Source organism: Phoca vitulina, unplaced genomic scaffold (assembly GCF_004348235.1).
Source record: "Phoca vitulina isolate PV1807 unplaced genomic scaffold, GSC_HSeal_1.0 scaffold31, whole genome shotgun sequence".
Taxonomy (NCBI): domain Eukaryota; kingdom Metazoa; phylum Chordata; class Mammalia; order Carnivora; family Phocidae; genus Phoca; species Phoca vitulina.
The window spans coordinates 17,005,405-17,031,001 of NW_022589734.1; the positions used below are offsets into that span (position 1 = coordinate 17,005,405).

The 25,597-nt window shown below is 42.2% G+C and overlaps 1 protein-coding gene across 1 annotated transcript; it reads left to right on the forward strand.

The window, feature by feature from the left end:
* The first annotated feature begins 1,540 nt into the window (after positions 1-1,540).
* On the forward strand, positions 1,541-25,047 carry STMND1 (stathmin domain containing 1). The gene is made up of 5 exons (XM_032424737.1): positions 1,541-1,621; positions 11,215-11,395; positions 15,943-16,091; positions 24,016-24,141; positions 24,772-25,047. The coding sequence occupies exons 1-5, from the start codon at positions 1,541-1,543 to the stop codon at positions 25,045-25,047; spliced, it is 813 nt and encodes a 270-aa protein (XP_032280628.1).
* Positions 25,048-25,597: the final 550 nt, after the last annotated feature.

The window sequence follows — 25,597 nt, forward strand, 5'->3', positions numbered from 1 at the left end:
AGGAAAGGAAAGGAAAGGAAAGGAAAGGAAAGGAAAGGAAAGGAAAGAAAGGAAAGGAAAGGAAAGGAAAGAGAAAAACCTCTCACTGTTCATCCTGTACACTTTCATTAAACTTTGTCAAGAACATTTCATTGGTGTCTTTTGTGTCAAATTATTTTAGTTGAGAATTTTTTGTTCCCAGTTGGAATATTTCATGTGACTCATTATAACCATGAGTTAATACTTTCAGATATGTTCCCCAAACACCATCTGAGCCTTGTTTCAGCTTCATTCACAAATCCTTCAAGCTCCTTGCTCAATAACTATAATGTTTCCACTTGAGTTTAATCCCCTCTTTCCTCGCTTCTCATTTTTAGTGAAAGGAAAATTGACAGGCAACACCATCCAAGCAGTAAGGAGAGGCAGTGAAATGAACTTAAATGCTATGATGTAAATAATCAGCTTCTTCTAACAGAGCCGACCAGTAACTTCCCCAGAAGGATCCAGGATTTTTACACTTCCAAGAATCCTTACTGGAATCTTCCTGGTATTGTGGATTCATGGACCCACTGAGTCAGGCCACCCCATTCCTCATTCCAGATCCCTCATTAACTAGCCTCCCCACCGCAATCTGAATCACTCAACCTCTCTGAGCCTAGGTTTACAGCCTGTAAAATAAGGGGTTGGTAAATGATGTCTAAGATCCCTTACAGCTTTTTATTTTTTAATTCTTGAAAATAAAAATTAATTTAGAAATAGAACAAAAAGAAAAAAGAAATCCAGGAAAGAACCTGTTGCTCTTTGAGCAGTCTTCCTGGTCTGCCTGTTTTGGTGGATGACACCATTTTTATTTAATTCTCGGAGAGAAGTATGCCTAGCCAGGCACTTTCCTTACCATGTAACAGCTCACAAAACGCAGTCTCCATAAAAATGATTTGCATAACCCATTTCTCGGCTGCCGAGCTGTTCTGATCCTAATGCCTGGTTTTCTTCATTGTGTGGGTTTCTGTTTGCGTGACCGTGACCGTCCTCCCCAGCTCTGCCTGTGACCCTGCCGTCGGGGGCCGTGGGTCTGTCTGCACTGCCTGCCTCCGCTCAGGAGCTGCTCGCGCGATCGGACTCCGCCGCCGCCGCCTTCCGCACGGTCCCCAGCGTCCGGGGGGCCCGGGAGAGGCTCCCACGGGGCCTTAGAAAGGAACAAATAAGAGGTCCCCGCAGGATGCCTTAGTCTAGGGTGCCTCCAAAACTAACTCAGCCGGGCAGCGGGCTCCTCCCACCCCTCGCTTCCCTCTGCAGAGGGCTGCAGTTTGCATCCTCCTTGTGGTTTAGACGCCTCCGATCTTCCCGTTTCCAGTTACAAACGTCCCGCCGCCGCCCAGGTCCCAGGTCCGCGTGATGCGGTTTATTGTGGCAACAGTTCCCGGCAACTGCCCAGCTGCGGAGCGCCTCCAGCCCCGGCTCTCAGTGCGCAGGGGCGGGGGAGCAGGGCGCAGGGGCGCAGCAGGGAGCACCCCCGGGTGCACCGCCCGCCGGGCCGGAGGGGAAGCGCGCGGCGCGCGGCATGGGCTGCGGACCTTCCCGGGCCGCTGAGGACCAGAGACGCGTGCCCGCGCCCAGGAAGGGCTGGGAAGAGGGATTTAAGGTAAAACAAGCAAACACAACAAACAAGCGGGCACAAAGCCGTTTGCCCCGCTTGGGGGGCGACTGGAGGCTGGAGCTGGGTCCGCAGGGGCTCACAGCCCTCCTGGGTGGGTGCGCGGGGTGGGAGCCGCTCTCTTCCCCGGTGTTTAACGGCTGTTGGATCCAGGACTCATCCGGCCACAGGACTAGCTTTGAGAGCCCTTTGTGTTCCAAGAACTTGCGGAGGTGGTCACACCCCAGGGCAGAGGCAGGAGTGGCAGGTAGGGCTGTGCGTTCTGCCCAGAGCTGGGGTTGGGGGTGATTCTGGGGGCGGGGGGAGAGTGCCTGAGAGCTGCTGTACGTTATTGGCTTCCGGAAAGTGGGCCCTTTGAGAATTACTTAGAGCTCGAAGAGATCGTGGAGGCCATCTGTCTGGCTGAGCCCTCTCGCTTACCTCCGGAGGACCCTGAGGCCCAGAGAGGTGGACGTCTTGCCTGAGGGTGCACAGCTTGTCTGGGGGCAAAGCTGGAGATAGAATCTGATTTTCAAGAGTCTCATTCCAATACTGTCTCTGCTCTCTCTTTCTCTCTCTCTCTCAGTTGCAAACCCCGTAATTTTTCTGGAGACATGAAGGGGAATTTTTTCCAAGGTGGGGCCTAGAGGGATGAGGTCCAGGATTTCGTCCCATCCTCACCACCATCAGTATTGCACAAATGAAACTGGGAACCCGCAGGGCTATACCTTGGAGAGGGGTCACCCAAAGATAATATTACCGTATAATCTATCATCAAAAGCAGGATTTTTTCTTTCTTTTTTTAAAGATTTATTTCTTTCTTTGACAGAGGCACAGCGAGAGAGGGAACACAAGCAGGGGGAGTGGGAGAGGGAGAAGCAGGCTTCCCGCTGAGCAGGGAGCCCGATGCGGGGCTCGATCCCAGGACCTTGGGATCATGACCCGAGCCGAAGGCAGACGCTTAACGACTGAGCCACCCAGGCGCCCCAAAAGCAGGATATTTTTAAGAGTGAAAAGGAACACTATTAACAAATTTGCCCAGTCTGGTTTAGGCCCATACAGTCCGCAGAAAACTGGGATTTACGGTCACCCTACCGGAAGGGCATTTTTGGAGCTACTGTCTGAAGAGCGCACCTTTTTTTTCAGCAGACGATGTGCCAGTCCATTTGGTGCCACTTACAGCAGCTACCGTGTAGGTGGCACACATCATCAAACAAACCAGAGACTCGGGCTTAGGACCTGGTACCCACCATCTTGACACTGTTTTCTGCTTTCTTTCTTTTTTTCTTTTTTAAGATTTTATTTATTATATTTGACAAAGAGAGAGAGAGCACAAGCAGGGGGAGCAGCAGAGGGAGATGGAGAAGCAGGCTCCCCGAGGAGCAGGGCGCCCGATGCGGGACTCGATCCCAGGACCCTGAGATCATGACCTGAGCGGAAGGCAGACGCTTACCCGACTGAGCCACCCAGGCGTCCCCGTTTCCTGCGTTCTATCCCAACTGCCTCTGTCCCAGTTTAGGGCCCTATTACCTCTTGCTGGGTCTTCCTGCCTCTCCCACTGGCATCCTCCCTACCCCATCTGCCTCCCACACTGCCACCTTTCTTTCTAAGAAAAAAAAATCCTTGGAGTGTGCAAAACCCTCTACACGTGGTCCCGCCATTCTTCCTGACGTCATCTTGTCCAGTCCCGCGTACTCCTGGGTCTGCCCCAGGAACCTGCAGTGCTCCCTTCCTCCGCTCATCAACTCCGTCCATGCTGTTCCCCATGCCATTCCCCCTTCCTGGAATGCCCTCCCCAGGCCCCTATTTCCAGTTCACCTGATGAATTCCTACTTAACCTTCAGCACTGAGCCCAAACACCACTGTTGTGACAGTCCTTTCTCACGTGGTAAATGTTTGTTTCAAACTCCTTCTGCCTCATGGATGTATTAGCTTCTTGGAAACAATTTGGTCATCTTTATTACTCATTACTGCTTTGAATTAATATATAAGAATACATTTTTCTCCCTTTTTCCAAAAACTATATTAATGTGGGGCATGTGGGTGGCTCAGCCGGTTAAGCATCTGCCTTCCGCTCAGGTCATGATCTCGGAGTCCTGGGATCGAGCCCTGAGTCGGGCTCCCTGCTCAGTGGGGATCCTGCTTCTCCCTCTCCCTCAGCCCCTCCCCACCACTCATGCTCTCGCTCTCTCTCTCAAATAAATAAATACAATCTTCAAAAAAACTATATTAATGTGACTTAAAATATTAACCCATTGTGCTTTTATTCTTTTCATATGAAAAAAATTTTTTTAATTTACTCTACTGGCATGATTACGAATAAGACTTCCATAGAAGGAAATTTTCACTATCTGTGTTTCTTATCTGGCCGTTAACCTTTGTTTCATTTCGTGGTTATTACTGAAAATGGTTTTGTTGAGTAGGAGGGAGGTAGAGCAGGAGGAAGTGATAAAAAGCAATCCTCTCTGGGTCCCTCTAAGCCAAGCTTCCTCAAGCTTGGGAGGGTTTCTGTGTTTCTTCCTGAAGTCCCTGGGTATGAAAGTCACTGTGTCTCTGTTGGACTTCTGTCCAGTTCTCCTAACTGGTCTCTCTGGGTCCTTCCTGCCCACCCCCACCTGTGCTCCAGCTTGTCCTCTTCATGACCTCCAGGGCAATCCTGAGTTATTACCTTCTCACGCATATACCTCCTTCCCCACCCCAGGCACTTGACTTTGGAAATCTGATCCAGCAAAGGTATGATTATTAATTAAACACTCTCTAGCTATCAGAGCAGTGCGGCTTTTGCTAACTTCCTAAATGCACAGGCTGAGGGTTCGGTAGTTCACCGGTGTCTTTAAAATGAGATGAACGTGCTTGCTTGCATGAAATATTTATGTTTCTTAGCGGCACAACTTTAAAATATTCTGACTCGAACTTCTCGAGACCTGCCTACTGACTTTCTCCTCACTTTTACCTTAGTCTAAAGTGGTAAAAAGACATGGTAATAAAATAATGCACGATGAGAAAAGCATGGGAAACTCTTCTCAGTTGGAGAAATGTTCTTCTGTAGGATGAACTCCGAGTTTCCGGCTTCTTATGAAAGGGAACAGACTAGATTGGAATAGACCATCTCCAAGGACCCTTCACAGTTTTTCCCTAATCTTTGATAAGAAAAGTCTTGTTTATCATCAGAATAAAAGGGACTAAGTGACTTCTTCTAGTCAAGATTTTTAAAAGATGGTATTTCTGAGTGTTTTTGGAGGGTTGCTATTTGTTTTTACATTCATTAGATGTAAACTAGAAAAATCAAATTTTGAAGAATACATTTTTCCTATATGTCTGCAAGACAAACATATTTTTAAAATGCATCTGCCAATAATGTGATTTAAGGTTTCAGCTCAGGGGAGACTTGCCAGATGACTCCCTCCAACCTGTTTGGCAAATGTGTTTCCTGAAAGATTTAGAACACACCCTATAGTACCTCCAGACCCAAAACAAACAAAACACCAAAAACAACTCTGTCTGTAGTTAAAACTAGTATCTTTTTTGGAAAGCTGATGATTCTCCTGCATCGCTGTTAGCTTAGAATTCTCAGCTTTTCAATTCTGTCTAAAATTGATAAGATTTTATCCCCAAGACAATGAAGTATAAAATATAATTGATACAAAATACAGAAACATATTGATTCTGTACTTCTACCACAACTTCATCTCTAGGAAAAAATAAAATCTCCCCCCACCTCCCCACCCCCACCCCCAGCACCACGGCAGATAGACTTCTCATTGGTGTGAAAATAAAAACCCTGCATGCATAAAAAGAACAAGAAATCTGTTTTGCCATACCCCGAGGGGCAGAGATATAATTAATTTGTAAATATCTCTGGTCTTTGAACTCTATTTTCCAGTCTAGATTATGAAATAGGGTTAAAATTTCCAGAATGTGTTGCACATAGATAAGATATTTGAAAGACAGACTTAGTTTTCCAAAGAGAAAAACCTTACATTTCTGCTCTGGAAACTGAAGGCTGGTATATGTAATTTTATGTCAAAAGATTGTGTTTCCTCTGCTACCATTTAAGCTTTGGTCACTAACACAGCTTGAAGGCAGACTGGGTCTAAGTAAGCATAAAAGGGCGAAGATCCTTGCTAAGGCCTGGGTTCATGGCTTTGATGAAACCATTGGGAGATCATGCAGGGTTGTGAAACTTAAATATACTCTGACTTGTAGATGACAGAATATCTTTGTGAAAAGCCACCTTTGAGACTGAGAATGTTCAAATTTGCTCTCAGCTCCAAAAAGGGCATTTTGTTTGTTGTGGTTAAATTTTTCGGGGTCTCCAATGGGATATGTTAGATGGCAACATTCATCCCTATGTTTAACTCAGTGCCTTCCTAGGTCCAAAAACCGAAGGGTCTGCAAAACAAAACGAAGTTGTAAAATCACCTGTCTCATCATCACTGCAGATAATTGGTTTTTAATAGTTTATTTGGAAAGAGGGGCAAGAATACCTAACACGATTTTTGCTTTACCTTCACCATGAACTGTGAGCCCCAGAAAAAGCATCAGTCTCCTTTTCCTTTGTTATATGTAACAATATGTATTTATACATATTTGTGATATATGTGTGCATAAGTGTGTGTGTGTGCATGTGAGAGAGACCCTGTCAGATATAATAGGATTATTATATAATAAACAATAATATGTAATGTCTATAAAGACTTTTCCTCGGTCAGCTTACCATACAGGGACTACACGGCAGGAACTATGTCTAGGGAGAAAGACAAATGGAGAGAGAAAGAAAAAGCACATATTTGCTCTCATGCTTTCTCCATATACCATTTGTATTTCAAATCGATTGACTTCTTGTTTCCTTACTCGTTTGTTTGTTCAGTTGGTCGCTTTTTCATACTTTCCCATGTAGTCCTGAAGCACAGATCTAACTAACCCTCAGCACAATAAAGTGATGTTGGTTTAGCTGGAGCGATCGTGCTATGTAAAACTGGTGATGAGGAGGTACGTGAGTCTCCCTATGAACATACGAGAATCCCTAACTGAATGACAAGAACCTGAGGGTGTTGGAGCCACCATGACCCAGCTACTGTGATTTCTACTTAGCCTCTGAGGGATTTCAAAGCACTTTGGAGAGCTTCCAGAAAGTGAACAAATGTGCTTAGCTTTTTTTTTTTTTTAATTTGTATGATTTTTATGGTGAGAGTACCAGGAGTTTCATGCTGTTGTCCTATTTTTTTTTTTTTTAAATTCAATTTTCCCAAAGGGAATGCTTTCTGTTTAGTGCCTGGAGTCATAATTTCGAACCAGAGAGACCTCCCTCATTTATTTATTTTTTAAAAGATTTTATTTATTTATTTGACAGAGAGAGACACAGCGAGAGCAGGGACACAAGCAGGGGGAGTGGGAGAGGGAGAAGCAGGCTTCCTGAGAGCAGGGAGTCCGAGGCGGGGCTCAATCCCAGGACTCTGGGACCATGACCTGAGCCGAAGGCAGCCGCTTAAGGACTGAGCCACCCAGGTGCCCCAAGACCTCCCTCCTTTAAATGGAAGTTCTGAGAAATGTGCTGTCTCCCTTTCTAATGTTTCTGGGCCCGTCTCTTTCCCCCAGTTTCACTGCCACTGTCTTAGTTCACGTTCAATCAGATCTCACCTGGAAAATTGCAGTCATCATTACTGGCCGCCCTGCTCCGTCTCTTCCTTGCTTCCTTCAGCTCCCCTAGTTTGCACTAATCCCAGTGATTTTTCTAAAAACACATGCCTGATTATTTTATCTTACTTCCATATACAGAAATCCTATGAAGGATTCCTGTCGCATTTAAAATAAAATCAAATTCCTTGACTTTCCTTTCCCACCTCAGCACCAACCCCTTTATACCTCCATCTGTTTCTGCTCCACTGGAAAAATTCAAGTTCATATGCTCACAATATTGTTTCATACCCCATCTTTGTGTGTGCTTAGACTCTTGTCTAGAAGGACCCTTTCTTCTTGCCCACTTTTCTTCTTGGAAACTCATTCATCAAGACCCAATTCAAGCATCTTCTCTTCTTCAACACCTTCTGCAGCCCCAGCAAGATACAACGTGGTACTAGGGTACCAGGGCATTGCTGGAAATACTGGAGTTTGGAGGTAGGATCCTGGGGCCCTTCAAATACACAGGGGAGAAGAAGAGCACCCCTTGGGCCAACAACACAAAATCAATAGACATGAGAAGAAGACCCAGAGGACAATACTCATAAAAGATGATTATGTTCTTAGGTCTCCTGGGGACACTGAGGAGGCTTCCTCTGGTATGTGTGTCTTAGATGCAGAAGAGGTTGGCCGATCAACCCAAGCAAGAAAAGAAGAGCCAGCGCTGAGAGGGAGGGGGCAGGGGAGTTAGAAGGAACTGGAGAAAAGTGTTCCTGAACATACCAATATTTAGAACACGCCGCTGCCTTTCCAAATAAATGACAGTTCTTTAAATTGAATTAATTTAGCTTTTTGAAAAACTCACTACATTTTTGTCTTACTTTTCTTCTCTTGCTGTGGGACTCTGAAAGATTTGATGCGGACCAGCATTCTGGGTGTTGTCTAAATCACATATGGGCCCTTTTTACAGAGTTTTGACCTATTTGCAAGCAACGGAATTGTAGTATGGAGAAATTGATATTCTTAAAAGGGAAAGGTGGGGTTGTACGCCAGTGCAGGATTTATGGAGGACCCTGTGGAAACCCATATTCATATAAAATGTGTACATCTTTGGATCCAGCATGTCCATATCTAGGGATTTATTCTCATGGAATGATTGGGTGAGTTCACACTGATGTTTATGCACAGATATTATGCCAGCACTGTTCATTATATTGAAAATATATATATAAACACAGGTAGAAACAACTAGATGGCCATCAGTAGGAATTGGTTAAACAAGTTGTGGTACATGTAATTACATAATAGACCACACTACAGTCATCAACTAAATGACTACTCCCCACCATTAAGTAGAATGAGGTAAACCTATAAACACTGACCTATATATCCCTATATACACTGACGGAAGCAAATGTCTCTGATATATTGTTAATGAAAAAAACAGGTTACAGAAATATAATACAATACCATTTAAGGGCGCCTGGGTGGCTCAGTTGGTTAAGCGACTGCCTTCGGCTCAGGTCATGATCCTGGAGTCCCGGGATGAGTCCCACATCGGGCTCCCTGCTCAGCAAGGAGTCTGCTTCTCCCTCTGATCCTCCCCCCTCTCATGTGCTCTCTCTCTCTCTCTCTCATTCTCTCTCTCTAAAATAAATAAATAAAATCTTTTAAAAAATAATACAATACCATTTAATATATAACCTGATTTATTCACAAATAGCTTTATTAAAATATAATCCACATATCATACAACTTGCCCATTTAAAATGCACAATCCACAGTCATCACCACAATCTAATTTTAGAGCATTTTTATCCTCCCCACAAAAGAAACCACTATCCATTAGCGGCCAACCTCCACTTCCCAAGCAACCACTAAATCTATACTCTGTTTCTATTAATTTGCCTAGTCCGAATATTCGGTAAGTGGACCCATCTTTGCATCTGGCTTCCTTCACTCAGCGTAATGGTTTCAAATGTCACCTACGTAGCAGTGTACTTCAGTATTTTATTTCTCTTTATTGCCATATAATATTCTTTGGTCTGGATAGACCACATTATATTTATCCATTCATCAGTTGATGGATATTTGGGTTGTTTCTACTTCTTTAGATATTATGAACATTAGTTTTGAACATTTGTGTGCAAGGTTTTGTGTGGACATATGTTTTCATTTTGCTTGGGTATATATACCTAGAAGTGGAATTTTTGGATCAGATGCTAACACTCTCTTTGGCTTTTTTTTTTTCTTTTAAGATTTTATTTATTTATTTGAGACAGAGAGAGAGCGCACAAGCAGGGGGAGGGGCAGAGGGAGAGGGAGAAGCAGGCTCTCTGCTGAGCAGAGAGCCCAGTGTGGGTCTTGATCCCAGGATCCTGGGATCATGACCTGAGCTGAAGGCAGACGCTTAAACACCTGAGCCACCCAGATGCCCCTCTGTTTGACTTTTTGAGAAACCCTCAAATTGTTTTCCAAAGTGGCTGCACCATTTTATATTCTCACGGCACTGTACAAAGGTTCCAATGTCCCCACATCCCCGCTCACACTTATTATGTGGTTTTTTTCACTGTAGTAATCCTGGTAGATGTGAGGTGGTATCTCCTTCCGGTTTTGACTTGCATTTCCTTAATGACTAATGATATTGAGCATCTTCATGTGCTAATTAGCCAATTCCAATTTATTTTTAAAGATTCTATTTCTTTAAACAAACACATCTGGGAAGTTATATACTAAGATGTTAATAGTGCTTTTGTCTAGGGAATAGTACCTACTTACTTTCTACTGTGTTTCTGTATCATTCAGGTTCTACCAAAAGAACAGAACCAGGATTATGGCTCGTTGACTGGATAGATAGATAGATAGATAGATAGATAGATAGATAGATGTATTACAAGGAATTGGCTTATGCGATTATGGGGGCTGGCTAAGCAAGTCCAAAATCCACACAATAGCATAAGCAGTCAGAAAGGACAGTTGGAGTTGAAGATGCAGTCCACAGAATGAACTCCTTCCTCCTCAGGGAAACCTCAATTCTACTCTTAAGGCCTTCAACTGATTGGATGAGACCCACCCAGATTATCAAGGATACTCTCTTTTACTTAGTCAACAGATTGTAGACAATAACCACATGTACCAAATACTCTCTCAACAAACACTTAGTATGATGGAATAGCAATACTGTAGACTAGCTTAGTTGACACGTAAAACTGATCATCACCAGTCTCCTTCTGTATTATTTATTTTTACAATGAGTCTGTATTACTTTTTTAATCAGCAAAAACAATAAAGATACTTTCATTAAAAAAAAGACACCTTTTTACACTGCAATATCTTTACTTTTCACACTTGATGAACGTGTTCATCTTGGAGTCATCTGGGGCGCTCAGCATAGTAGCTTGTACCTGATAGATTCCTAGTAGATACTATATCCATTTCTATTGCTGCTATGACAAATTATCATACACTTGGTGGCTCGCTACAACACAATTTTACTCTCTTCCAATTCTGGAGATCTGAAGTCCAAAATCAGTTCCACTGGGCTCAAGTCAAGGTGTCGGCGGGGCTGGTTCCTTTCAGCAGCTGCGAGGAAGGAATCCTCTTCCTTGTGTGTCCTGGCTTCTAGAGCTGAATTCCTCCCATTCCTCGGCTGGTGGCCCTTCCGTTATCTGTTGCTGGTAGCATCTTCAGCGTGTCTCAACTTCTCCACTTCTGTAGTCGCGTCGCCCTCTGTCTCTGTCTCATAAGGACACTCGCGGTCACACCTGGGTAATCCAGGATCATCGAGCCATCTCGGGGCCCTTAAATGAATCACATCTGCATGCAAGGTAACATCTCCAGGGAGCTGGGGCTATTCAGCCTCCACTATGAGTACTAGTTGGCTGAATATTTGCAAAGCAGACCTTGTGATGTTGTTTCCATCTTCCAAGAAACCATTTTCTAAGAAATCTTGACTCTCACATGGAGCCGTTCCCTTTTCACAGGCTGATGTCGGTGGGACTCATTCCAGGGAGGACGGCAGGCCCCAGAGTGAAGCTGCACTATCCAAGGACACTGTGGGCAGCCCCGACAGCCTGGAAAACCAGGCTCTGTTGGGAAGCTTACCTGGAACCATCCCAGAAAGTTCCCCAGCTCTTAGTGAAAGAAACAGAAGAATAAATTCAGGTAATGGCCCTCATTTATATGAATCTCCACAAAATACTGTCTCTCTAAATATATTGTATAATGTATGGTAGCAACCCTTTTATCACAGTTTTGTGGACCAGGCGGTGCTCCAAATGGCAAAGTCCCTACCTCTGAGACATGAAGATGGAGCCTTAGGACTTCATTATGTGAATAAATAATGCTAACCATTAATCTTCTTGCAGATGAAGTAATTAAAACCATCTTGGTTTTTTTCTCTTTTTTTTTCCTTTTTTCTTTTTTTCTTCTCTCTCTCTCTTTCTCTTTTTTTAAGCTAAGAGCCCTTACTGGTGGTTGGGAAACAAGCCTTAGGAATAAGACTCACACAGACTTTGGTTACATTCCTGTAAACTTCAGCTGTGCTCGCATCTTTCCAAGAGAAAGTTCTCCATTTGAAAAAATAAATACAACCTACATCAAACTGTTTCCCCCGTGTCTCCTATCCAAAGGATCAGCAAATATACAAAACAGTCATCTTCCAAAAACACAGAAGAAGTCATTATGACCTGGTGTGCTCCCTAGAAACTATTTTGATTTTTCCCGTGTTTGTTTTTCTTTACTTGAGTTACCACTGCCCCAGCTCCGGTGTTGATTTAAGAGCCTCTGAAACAAAGTGAGCTCAATAGAACTCAAGGAAAAATGCTCTGGTTTACTTGAGGGGAAGGCTTTCGTGTCATTCCTCACCACTGTCATTTCTTCCGTAGGCACATGTGAGACCTGGAAAATAGATGGGTTAGTCGTTAAGCATCTGCCTTTGGCTCAGGTCATGATCCCAGGGTCCTGGGATTGAGCCCCGCATCGGGCTCCCTGCTCAGTGGGAAGCCTGCTTCTCCCTCTCCCACTCCCCCTGCTTGTGTTCCCTCTCTTGCTGTCTCTCTCTCTGTGTCAAATAAATAAATAAAATCTTAAAAAAAAATAGATGGGTTAGTAAATGAGATTCTTTTCCGTGGACTTTGGGGGCACTCTCTACTAATGGTAGATTTCATATTAGCCTTCACCTGCTGGTTCTGATGTGAGGTAGGAGGTGGGGGATACAGCGGGGCAGCCTCTCCTCTCTCTGTGTGTCCGGCCAGCACGTATATTTTTTCTCAATAATTCCACTGATGGGAATTCCTCCTAGACCTCGGCACAGATGCTCAGTGTCTATGGTGCTAACAGACTGTAGACCGTAAGGTGCACGGGGACCCGGGCGAGCCCTCGGTCAGTCCGTCCAGCAGGGTAGTGCTGACAGACACACCAGGCTGGGGAGGGAGTGAATTTTAAAGTAGGTGTTCCCAAGATGTGGTGTAAATTAGTTTCCAGGAAAGACCTTCCCACAGAATGAATAAGAACCAGTACCCTATGCTTTATATTTGTTTTCTGCCCGGGTTCTCTTCTGTCTCTTTTCTGCATCCCTGCTCTGCCCATCTTTAGAGTGTATTTGTTAAAAATTTCCAGTTTCACACTAACACTTCCCAAGTCTTTCCTTTAAAAAAAAAAAAACTTATTTTGAATAATTTCAGACTTAAGGGAAGTTGCAAAAAACAAAGAATGCCTGTATTCTTTCCTCCAGATTCCCCAAATTCTAACATTATACCACATTTGAATGTGATATAATTACATGCATCACGGTCCCTCTCTCTCCCCCTCCTTCTCTCTCTCTCTCTCTCTCTCTCTCACACACACACACACACACACACACGTAGGTTTTTTCTGAGAGCAAATCGCAGACATAATGACACTTTACTCCTAAGTACACCAGTATGTGTTTCCTAAAACAAGGATATTCTTTGCATAATCACAGGACAAGGATCACAATCAGCAAATTACCCCTGATGCAGTACATTATCTCATCTGCATATTCAAATTTTATCAATTGTCTCACAAATGTCTTTTATAAATAAATTTCATGTTCAAGATCTAATCCAGGATCACATGTTTAATTTAGGTATCATGCGGTGTTTTTCTCCTTTAATCTGGAGCCAGTCCCTCAGCTTTTCTTTGTCTTTTATCAGATTGATGTGTTTGGAGACATAAGCCATTTACTTTGTAGAAACTTCCTCAGTTTGTGTCTTTCTGATATTTCCTGACGATTATCTTCAGGTTATCCATTTTTAGCAAAAATACCAAAAATGATATCATACCCTGTTTAGTACATCAAATCAGGAGGTATGCGATATCTATATTTGACCTTTATTGCTTTTTTTTTGCCTTGCAAACATTTTTTAATGTAAAATTTATCAATCTTTTCTTTTACTGAATCTGGAATTTGAGTCATAGTTAGAAAACCTTTCCCTATGCCAGAGTTAAAGATGAATTCACCTACGTTTTCTTGTATGACTTCACTTTTTACACTTACGAAGAATTTCTAGCCTTGTGAGAAAACACTAATCTATATGTTAACTGCATAGGAAACAGAACTGTATGTTCAGTATGATGTCAAATTTGTAAAAATAAAATTTGATATAGCAACAACGGTAATCTCTGAATGGTAAGAGGATGGGCATTTTTCTTTTTTTCTATACTTTCCAAGTTTACTCTGATAACCATGTATTACTTTCATAATCAGAAAGAAGCATCATGTCACTTTCCCACATTCCCCCCAATCGTCTTCAGCATCCTGAGAAATCACAAGGATTAGTTGCAAGACCATCATAGTGGAGGGGTTTCTTTGTAGGTTGACCCCCGTCAATGTCAAGCCAGTATTTTGGTGGACTCAGAAAAATAATTGATCGAGATGGTTGTTTTTATTTCATAATCATTTTAATAATTTTATTACATTAGTGATAGTTGTCGACTATGGCATTCTCTTTAGAAGCATCCTGATGGGACGCCTGGGTGGCTCAGTCAGTTAAGTGTCTGCCTTCAGCTCAGGTCATGATCCCACGGTCTTGGGATGGAGTCCTGCATCGGGCTCCTTGCTTAGCGGGGAGTCTGCTTCTCCCTCTCCCTCTGCTGCTCCCCCTGTTTGTGCTCTTTCTCTCTCTCTCTGACAAATAAATAAATAAAATCTTAAAAAAAAAAAAATAGAAGCATCCTGAGAGGGGAAATGGACCATGCAGTGCAGCTCTTTCCATGACCTTGGGGAAGGAGGTGGCAGAGAACACAGGTATTGAAGTCAGACATTCTTGGATTCAAATCCTAGTTGATTCTCTTCCTACCCGTGTCACCTTAAACAAGTTAATTCGCCTCTCTCATATAGTTTATTTATACAATAGGGATAATGGTAACTCTGTCACAGAAGTCACAATGTTACAAAGTATGTAAAGTACCTAATATAGTGCCAGGCACCTCAGTGCTCAGTAAGTAGTAACTATTACTTTGACCCTTCCAGATAAGCCCTTCTCAAAGAAAAAAAAAATCCTCCTAATTCTTTGAAGAGGATTTACCTCTAACTTTTTATTGAATTTTTCTCTATTGTTTCAAGCTTTAGTTTACTAGTTTACCGACTTGAAAGACATGTTTTACCACTCTAGCACTCTTTAAAGTGAAAATTGAGTCTATTTCAAGGGTAGAAGACCCAGCACTGGACGAGAAATGAGATTATTGGCAATTTGTTGAAGTTACTTGCAGCGGTCAATAGAGAAGTCTCTTGTAACAAGGTGAATATTCTGAAGTGAGAAACATCTGGCTAGTGTGTGTGTGTGTGTGCGCGCGCATTTTTTTTATCTTCCAGCTACAAATTCATGAAAACTGTCTTTGTTAACCAGTGAGGTTAGAAATTTTCATAAAAAGACTCAGTCCACTAGGTGGAATGAATCTGGTTACTATCAGGACTTCCCGATGATTACAAAACAGAAGATAGCCCATTTCTGAGGACTCCTCATTGCACCTTTATTTTATAATGTGAGTCTGTAAAAACAGATGCTTGCTTGTTTATTTGTAGAAGTGGGTGATTTCTATTGGGGGGATCTTTCTCATTAGTGCAGTTTATAAAGGCTCCCCAAGAAACTGTTTCAGTGCCATTTTTAGAAACAATAATAAAAATGTAGCTGATATCACTTGACTTCAATTGTGATTTGGTTCAAAGACTCTTTTCAAAAAGGCATACTCTTACATAGATTTAGCAGATAGCGTCATTGTAAACTCAAGGTTGCAGAACTAGAAGTCTCTTGGCAACATCCCACTGTTTATCCTTTGTATACAAAGCATAGAAACCAAACTGCAGCTCAGAAGAGTCACTGGAAGAGTATCTCCTTCCTAGCTGTGCTTTAGCTTCACAATTAGCGTAGAGAACCCATGTAGTCATACTCAAGTGTGTAAGTGTTGTTACAACAAAAAAGTAGTACATAGCAGCACATGAAAGACTTCTTTTTATGTTAATACGGGGCCTGCTAAGTAAACAGTATATTATGCTGATGTGTATCCTCTGTAAAAACATTAAGAATTTGAACTTCAAACAATTCAAAGATTTATAATAGAAACATATATAGGTAAGAGTGCTGAGACTAAGATTTAGTTAAGTAACCTGATTTATAAGGCATCCATTTAGCATCTGATTGATAAAATGTTCATGCTTACATTTCTATTCCTTCTTTCTTTCCCTTTAGACCTAGTGACCGGATTAATCCATAAACCCCAACCCCTAGAGAGCCGAGAGCGACAAAAGTCATCAGACATTCTGGAGGAATTAATTGTTCAAGGAATAATACAAAGCCACAGCAAAGTATTTGGAAATGGAGAATCCTATGATGTCATGGCAAGTAATTCCATAATTAACATTAGCTTATAGTTAAAAATAGCAATAGAATAGGATCGGTAGCAAGTTACATTCTGCAAACTCTTCAAGTCGCCATGCAGATTGTAGCATTTAGCTAAGCCAGTTTTTTCTCCCATAAATTCTCTCTCCTGTCTACACATCACCCTTCTCTACAGATTCACGAAGTGCCCTAATCATTTTTTCAAGCTTATTTATTTAAGCAACCTCTAACCCCAATGTGAGGCTTGAACTCACGACCCCGAGACCAAGAGCTGCATGGTTCACCGACTGAGCCAGTCAGGCACTCCAGAAATTGCTTTAATCTTCAATGATTAATGAAGACAATAAAACATCTTGGGTTTTACTGAATTTGAGAGACAGTAAGCCCCATTGAATAACCTGCCTTCATTCTTGGAACAATTTTTATTAAGCCTTACCTGTGTACTAGGTATTATGACTATAAAACTGAACTCCGATTTCTGTAATAGGGAAATACACCTGAATATCAAAGCTATAACAGACATGCTTATATACACCCTAAGGTCAAACATGAGGGAATGAATACAATGATAAAAATCCTCATACTCTAATTTTTTTTCTTTGTTGATTCATCTTGACTAACTGATCATTGTTTTTCCTTAGTGTGGGCAGTATTTTTACTTTGATTTTAACTGGTTGTGGGCCAAGTCTTGAGTCCTTAATTTTTTAATAAGTTCTAAGCCCGTGAAGAGGATAGCAGGTGTTGTTTTGGTCTGTTTTCTCGTTTGTTTGTTTGTTAACCAAAGCGCCCAGGCAACCCCCATCATCCTAAAGAAGATGGAAAGAAGAATTAACAGAGAAAAGAAGCCTGAGGAGAAATGAGTAAGAAAAAAAAGAAAGACACAGAAATGACGGAAGTAGGGACCAGAAGGAATATCAAAGTCTCCTCTATGGTTGCCTGTCCCTGTCTTGTAGGGAAAACAACTAACTGGGAATAAAAAGATGCATTATTTAAATTAAGTTTACCACCTCGACCAAGTCACTTAAGTGTTTGAATAAAGGTAATTTCCTTCTCTGCGTGTAGGAAGTGCTGAGAACTCATGAATAAAAGCCAAAGTGGCATTTTCTTTTGAAGAAGGAAAATACGTCCCGCAGAAGGTATTTGGGGAAAAGAGAGGAGATTGCGAAACCTCATGAATGATATTATCGGGCTGCCAGTAATAAGAGAGTGTAGGGGTCAGGGGATGGTAAAAATAGATGATATAATGGAAAAGATAATGCCAGTAAAATGACAGTTTACATCTGGGTGACGCTATTGTGATACGGGGCACTTTAGAATACCGTATCTTATTTGAAAGTACTAGAAGATGGGTCTTTAACATGGAAAACGAAGGGAGGGATTTTTTTTTCTAGCTGTTGGGGAGTCTCTGGGGGTCAGAAAAAAGGAAGGTGTCTCAAAAGGAAAAAGACAGGAGAGCAAACTGGAGGAGAAGGATGGATTGTGAAAACTTTCAGTAGCGAAGCAATGCCTTCTTTAGGGAAATGCTGTAGAACCCTGATGCTAACAGCAGTGAGAACAGCGTTAAAACATTTGTCAGCGATTCAAACGCCAGAGATAAATGAGTTCAGACTGAGTCTTTACAAGGGCACCAGCAGAGTTAATTAATATAAACTACAGCATGAAAGAAATATATCTATTGAAAAATGAAAACTATGGGCTTGACCTTCAATAACATCATTAGGTGAGCCCAAGAGGAAGACTAGGTTCATATTATATTGAAATGGAATTGTTGTCAGGAGCCTAGCTGGAGTGTTCTCAAAAAGATCTAAAGGTGACAGGACCACAGAGGTAGGCAAGAATAACACATTTCATTTCTTTTGCTTTTTGCTTTGCAATTGGGCCATGATGTCCCAGCATAATCCAGACTTGCAACAACACAGCTGTGTGTTTTATCGCCTAGGGCCGTGGTCCTTAACCTGGCTGCACATTCAAATCACCTAAGAAGTTTTCAAAAAATCCCAGTGCCCAGGTCCCACCTGGGACCAGTGACTGGGGGGTGAGCCCTGGCTATAGAGTTCCCAGGTGATTCCGGTGGGCAGCTCTGGCTGAGAACCACTGCCCTGAGGTTTCTACCAACGTGGACACAAAATCCTCAAATTCATCATAAAGCTGCAAAGGGTTAAATCTTTTGAAATTGAATTCCCGGGGCATCTGGGTGGCTCAGTCCATTAAGTGTCTGCCTTCAGCTCAGGTCATGGTCCCAGGATCCTGGAATCTGGCCCCACATTGGGCTCCCTGCTCAGCGGGGAGTCTGCTTCTCCCTCTCCCTCTGCCTGCCACTCCCTCTGCCATGCTCTCTCTCTCAAATAAATAAATAAAAATCTTTAAAAAAAAAAAGAAATTTAATTCCCCCATTCATTATGAAAAAAAATTCTAAATTGTTCCTGAAAATGTTATTATAATGTTATATATATTAATATTATAATAAATATATATGTTAATATTATAATGTTATAATAATTATATATGTATTATTATATATTATATATAATTATATAATTAATATTATAATGCTATAACACACTTTCAGGTAGAGGACTAAGGATATACCCAGGAACATATGGAAATGAAGGAGAGATAGAATTGTACAGTGTCACAGGTAAAGTCTCTCAATTCAGGTGTAGTGAGAACATATGTATATCAGCTACCAGGTGTCTTCATATTCTAGGAAAAGTTAGGAGGCCAATGTACAAAGATGAGTGAATACTGAAAGGGGAACCATACTAAGAACAGAAATATTATTAGACAGTTCATTCTTTTAATTATCCAATATTTAATAATAGTTAATTGGATCATACTTTTATTTATACTATCATACTTAATTGGATAGTTAATTGGATCATACTTTTAACTATCCAATATTTAATGATATGTTTTGAGGAAAAAAAGAACAGATGATAAAATTGGCTAAAAAAAAAAAACAAACCGAAAGGGATGTAAATGTCAGCAGTTCCTACAATGTGATGAAGCCAACTAGATGTATAACACAATTTCTTCATTGATATCAAAAAAATCTTTTAAATCAAATATTAGGGAGGAATGGAATAATAAATGGAGACTACTTTAAAAACAAGACTTCTTATGTAGACCAAGAGTATAAATACAAGGGAATGTTAGACAGATCTGTCCACTTCTGCAATTTGGTTCTCATGTAGACGGAAATATAAGGAAAGATTCTGTAAAGTGAGGGTCCTCTGCTCATCTGCTGAATCAGGGGACAGCGCCCCCGCCATGGACCAGTCTCTCCCTGGAGTTCCATGGCAGTATCTATCCCCCATAGACTCCCACTCATCTTTTTTTTCTTAATTTTTGTCATTTGCTTGTTAGCAAATACTACAGCAATTCCATAGTGCCCCGCCCACCTCAGATAACATGCTTTCAAGCAGATTCATACTAATAGAATATACCCTCACTCAGAAGGAATTATAATGATATGCAAGGAATATAATATTAAGCTAAATATCAGACTAAGTGAATCTTTCAGTATACTTTAAAACATTCTAAAGAGACTTGAGTGGCTGTATTATAAATGTGTATATACTTTATATACACATGAAACTATGTGTCTGGATGGGTATAGATCCCTACAAGAGTTGTACTTGGCTCTCATTTATCCACATTGGTATTGTCTACTTGAAGTGTCTTTTCTCCTAAACTCCTTTTTCCCCATCTCTAAACCCGCCCAGGGTCTCCAAACACAAGACTCCGATTTCTCTATTGACTCCTTCTGTCTCTGGCCAAAGTTTATTCCCTCCTCTCGGCAACTTCTGTGTGTGGTAACCTTCATTAGAGTGAGGGAGTTGGTTCACCTTGCATCAGAGTCTCTAACATTGTTGAACCTCATGAAGAGTTTTTTAAGGAGGAGGACGTGGACTGGGTGAGACTAATGTCAGCTAACGCCGTGACCTTGCTGGATGGCCTCAAGGGATGGAGCAGGAATGGCAGGAAGCTTGGACCCGTTCTGTGCACAAGACTCTAGTGAGGGAACTTAGCCAACGTAGTTCATCTGTGGGTCAACAGTTAATTAGGGAAGCTCTGAGGAATCCACAGTGGCAGCAAAAGGAATATATATGAGCAAGGATGGCTGGAAATAAGATCCAAACCTTATCACAGCATCTTTGGGCATAGCAGTCCTCTGCTGGTATTCTTAAAGACAATCATTGAACTAGCGACTTCTATAGGTTTTAGAGTTGATTTTTTTTTTTTTTTTTTGAGTTTCTATGAGTAGCACCTCTCTGAGTGTAATGTTATCATTGTTATTTTCAAGTGCCGACAGTTGGTCAATCTTGACTTCAGAAAATCCAGTGGGAAAGAATACAGATATTTTCCCTGAGGTCTTTCAAGGAAAGGAAGAGGGCTGCACAGGGAGGATTCACTTCTGGAAGCAGGAGGAAGTACTTGATTTTGTAGGTGTCATCTGGGATAAAGCCACAGGAAGAGTCCACCCAGACCCGAAATCCCACATCTCTCAGAACTACTCATCTACGCCTTTAGTCAAGATGCAGACTCCTGTGGAAACCCTCACAGAGTCTTTCTTCATTGAATCTGAAGATTCAATGTTCTTTGTACCATTTCATGTTCTTTTAGCCCTCCATGAGTGAACTTCCCAAAAAAACTGTTTTCATACTAATTTCACAGTATCTTTAGCTGAACCACTACAGCAAAAACATCCCTCTTTGCAGCAAATAGCTTTTGCCAGCAGAGAGCCTGAGAGCCAATTGTCATAAAAATAATACAGTGATGGGGGAGGGGAGCTTGCTTTGACCAACATCCCACGGTTTTCATGTAGTGAAAAACTTCTCACCACATAAAACTGTCTGATGGCTGTAAGTGAGCCAGAACTTCAACACATGTTTCCCTCTAAAAGGCTTTCCGAGAATCATGGTTCTTAAAGCTGGAAGGAACCCTAGTGGTCCTCAGCCTCCTCACTATTTTTCCATGAGAGAAAACAGAGTCCAAAGAGAAGAGGTGCCTTGTCTCAGGTGACACCATGGGTATTAGTGGCCGACCCAGGTTTAAAGCCCAGGACTCCTGCTGGCCCCTGTGATTCGGGTTCCCATTCCTGCCCTTCAAGACAAACACTGTAACTTGGTGATGATTCTGTGTTGAAAAAAGCCACCGCTTGAAGACATGAGCAGACATCTCTCCAAAGAAGACATCCAGATGGCCAAGAGACACAGGGAAAGAGACTCAACATCACCCATCATCAGAGAAATGCAAATCAAAACTACAATGAGATATCACCTTACACCTGTCAGAATGGCTAAAATCAACAAGTCAAGAAACAAGAGGTGTTGGCGAGGATGTGGAGAAAAAGGAACCCTCATGCACTGTTGGTGGGAATGCAAACTGGTGCAGCCAATGTGGACAATAGTATGGAGGTTCTTCAAAAAGTTAAAAATAGAACCGTCCTATGATCCAGTAATCGTACTACGGGGTATTTACTCAAAAAATAAAAAAAAACACTAATTCAGAAGGATACATGCACCCCTATGTTTTTAGCAGCATTATTTACAATAGCCAAACTATGGAAACGGCCCAAGTGTCCATTCACTGATGCATGGATAAAGAAGATGTGGTATATATATATATATATATATATATATATATATATACACACACACACACACACACACACACACACACACACACAATGGAATATTACTCAGCCATCAAAAAGAATGGAATCTTGCCATTTGCAGCAACATGGATGGAGCTAGAGAGTATTATACTAAGTGAAATAAGTCAAGTCCGAGAAAGACAAATATCATATGATTTCACTCATATGTAGAGCTTAAGAAACAAAACAAATGAACAAAGGGGAAAAAAAGAGAGAGCAACAAGCCAAGAAACACTCTTAACTATAGAGAACAAACTGATAGTTATTAGAGGGGAAGTGGCCGGGGGGGGGGGGCGCAGGGGGATGGGGAAACAGGTGAAGGGGTTTAAGGAGGGCACTTGCGATGAGCCCTGGGTGATGTATGGAAGTGTTGAATCACTCTATTCTACACCTGAAACTAATATTACACTGTACGTTAACTATACTGGAATTAAAATTTAAAACTTCATTTAAAAAGTCATTGCTTTCACTGAATGAAATGTAATGACCATTTCCTGAGTGATTACTGATACTTCCTTAAGAAAGAAAATCCTGTGAAATAAGTATTATTAAAATGTCATTTTTTTAAAAAAGATTTTATTTATTTATTTGACAGAGAGAGACACAGCGAGAGAGGGAACACAAGCAGGGGGAGTGGGAGAGGGAGAAGTAGGCTTCCCGTGGAGCAAGGAGCCCGATGTGGGGCTCGATCCCAGGATCCTGGGATCATGACCTGAGCCAAAGGCAGAGGCTTAATGACTGAGCCACCCAAGCGCCCCTAAAATGTCATTTTTAAAATGACAAAAGCAAGGCTTACAGAGCTTAAGAACTCAGGCCAAGACACACCATGGCCAAGCCAGGGCTCAAACCTAGGTCTGTCTGAGTCTTGGTTTGGTATCTTTTTCTATTGTGCTGGACCTTCTCTCTGTGGATGTATTTTCAGTATGGGCAGTCTTATAGTATAAAGAAACAGTCTTTTAGATATTACAATGGATATCAATAGTTCTTTTGTCTTTAAAATTCTTTAGAGAAATTACCTAGAACAATCAGTTTATTTATAGTGAAACCCCAGAGTTCATTGGGACCTTCCCCGGTTGTCATAAATCTATACATTCTGACCTAGAAGGACATTTGTAGCAAATTAAGTGAAAAAGGCAAATTGCAGAGCCTGGTGAGGGTATAATCCCATTTGTTTGGCTTAACATTACAGAGGTACTACACGTACATATGTATATAAATATATGTGCATAGAGAATTCTGGAAAGACACATACCAAACTCTAGTTCATGCTGATGAATAGGACTGGGGACCAGGTGGTTAAACCGAAGCCTAGGAAACTATTTATGTATTGCTTTACTTTTTCATGACCAATGTATGTTATGAAAAATTAATTTGTAGGGGCGCCAGGGTGGCTCAGTTGGTTAAGCGTCTGCTTTCAGCTCAGGTCACAATCTCAGGGTCCTGGGACCCAGCCCTGCATCGGGCCCTCTGCACAGCAGGACTCTGCTTCTCCCTCTCCCTCTGCACCTACCCCTGCTCATGCTCTCTCTCTCTCTCCCTCAAATAAATAAAATCTTTAAAAACATTTTTTAAATTAATTTTTAAAAAGAAAAAGTATGTACATTAAAACTTTCTTTATAAACCCTTTACAACAATTTTACTCTTTTATAACTAGAAATTGTAATCAGAAAGTCATTATCCCTGCTTTAAACTACAGAAAGGGTAATAGTCGGGGATGTTTCCTAATGTCATGAAAACATTCTCAAAGTCCTGACGCAAAGGCCAGCCCAGGGTCACTGCTCAGTAATTGTTAATTCTCTCCTTTTTGAGACCCAGAGTACTAAAACCCAATCTTGATCCCAAATGAAAGGCCTTTGTAGCCTGTGGAATATTACAAAATTATCAGATTTAACTTTTTACCTTGAACTACACATTCATCGCTCATCCGCTACGTTTCTCTGCCTTGTGCTTGTTCTCCAGAATTCTCCAGAATGTTTTCTTCTCCTGAATCCTCTTCTGGCTCCAGAACATCTTTACATTCTTTCATGGGTTTCAGGAAGAACCTGTTTTTGTTTTTTCTAGACATCTCGCAGACTTTTTTTTTTTTTTTTGAGGAATTAGTTCTGTTGTTCCCAGCGTTCACATGGTGGTTTTAACTCTGCCAAAATACCTGTGTAGATTTTTAGGACTGACATTTTACACTGTGTGTATTCTGCCTCTCCTGGATCTCTCCTCAGCCCCTGAATAACGTTTGTTTCTCCCTTTTGAAAACTGTCTTCCTCCAGGTAAACACGACGCCGCTGAGAAAGCTGCCAGCCAGGCTGAAAAAGCTTAAGCTCAAAAAGGAAGCAAAAGCATTCACAATGAACGACCTGGAAGAGAAGATGCGGGCGGTGGAGGGGCGCAGGAAGGTACCCAAGCTCTCGCCTGAGCAGGTTGCCTGCTGAAATGCACTCACATAGGCCTTTCCTATCTGCTGCTTTGAGATTGGGATCAAGCATTTGAGTAAACTGTATGCTTCCTGTGCTGTATGTGTAATTTTCCTTGAATTCTCCTTGTGGGGTGCAGGGGTAAATCCACATCTTGAAGCTGGCTGGATGCCGGTTTCATCCATGTAGGCTCAGGAAGCAGTGTTCCCTTCTGAGTATGGAGTCTTCTTCATAGGGAAGAAGAAAAGCTTCAGTTGGGGCGGGGATGGGAGGAGGCATTGTGCGGGAGGATGGAAGCTGAGGGGAGGCCGTGCAGGCCATCAGAGGACACCTGGTCCCCATCACCCTCTGTCCCCCATCCCGTCAGAAGCAGCCTGCCCAGCTGTGGGCTGCCAACCTCTGTCTCCATCCTCCTACCTGGCCGCTCGGAGACCAAGGGCCACCCAGAAGCTCCAGGAGCGGAGGGAGTGTGTCTGCCCTCCACAGCAGTGCCTCAACCCGTGTTTGTGAAGTGACTGAATGATGAAATGGACAAGCCATACGGGTTCATTTCAGGCACAGGCATGATTAAGTTATTTGGGCTCATTTTTCTTCTTTCATACTGCTTTTCAGACTAAAGAAGAAGACATAAGGAAAAGGCTGAGGAACCACCGACTTTTGGCCAATCATCCGGATGCAGCGGAACCGGTTGGGGCTGAGGTTCCCTCTGCCAAAGGACTCGACACCGTGACCTCTGCCGAGTTTGAGCCGGCCCACCTGCAGGGAGCAAAGCCTCTGAAGAGGAAGAAGAACAGTGCAACCTCTAGTGAAAAAAACTTCAGTTACGAAGGACTTGGGGTGGTGGAGTCAGACTGGTCCTACAACCAAGCGGATGATGCATTTGAATAAAGCCACCTTACCCGAATTTCGTGAAAAGGCGCCCATTCTCCCTGGTTGTGACCATCTTAGTCTGGGCGTGTTTTTCCTGGCGGCCTGATCTCCCCCCACTGGGACGCGCCGTGGGTAGAGGAATGATTATGTAAGCGGCAGGGGCTGATCTGAGTAAATGGAATGCCGCTGCTAGCGAAAGGGAAAAAAACCAAGAAGATTTGACTAGCTTCCAGATGATAGAGTTGGCATTCTCCTCCAGTGTGACTTCAAACATCGTGAAGATGTCTTTATGGATCCTTCCCAGCTTACATCAATGTGCCAGATGCAGCCCTTCTTTTTGGCTCCGGGCCCTTGGCCCTCTGAGGGTCCCTTCAGACGAAGTGCACGGATGTGAATTATGTATTTAAATGAGCTGTAGGCTTCTTATTACCTGTATGTTTAGTTATTTCTTTTTAACTCTCTTTGTGTGGTGAAGGATTAAAGCCATATCTTGAAGCTGGTTGAATTATAGTTTCATCCATATTAGCTTTAAGCAAGCTATATCCAATTCTTAAGAACTACATATGAA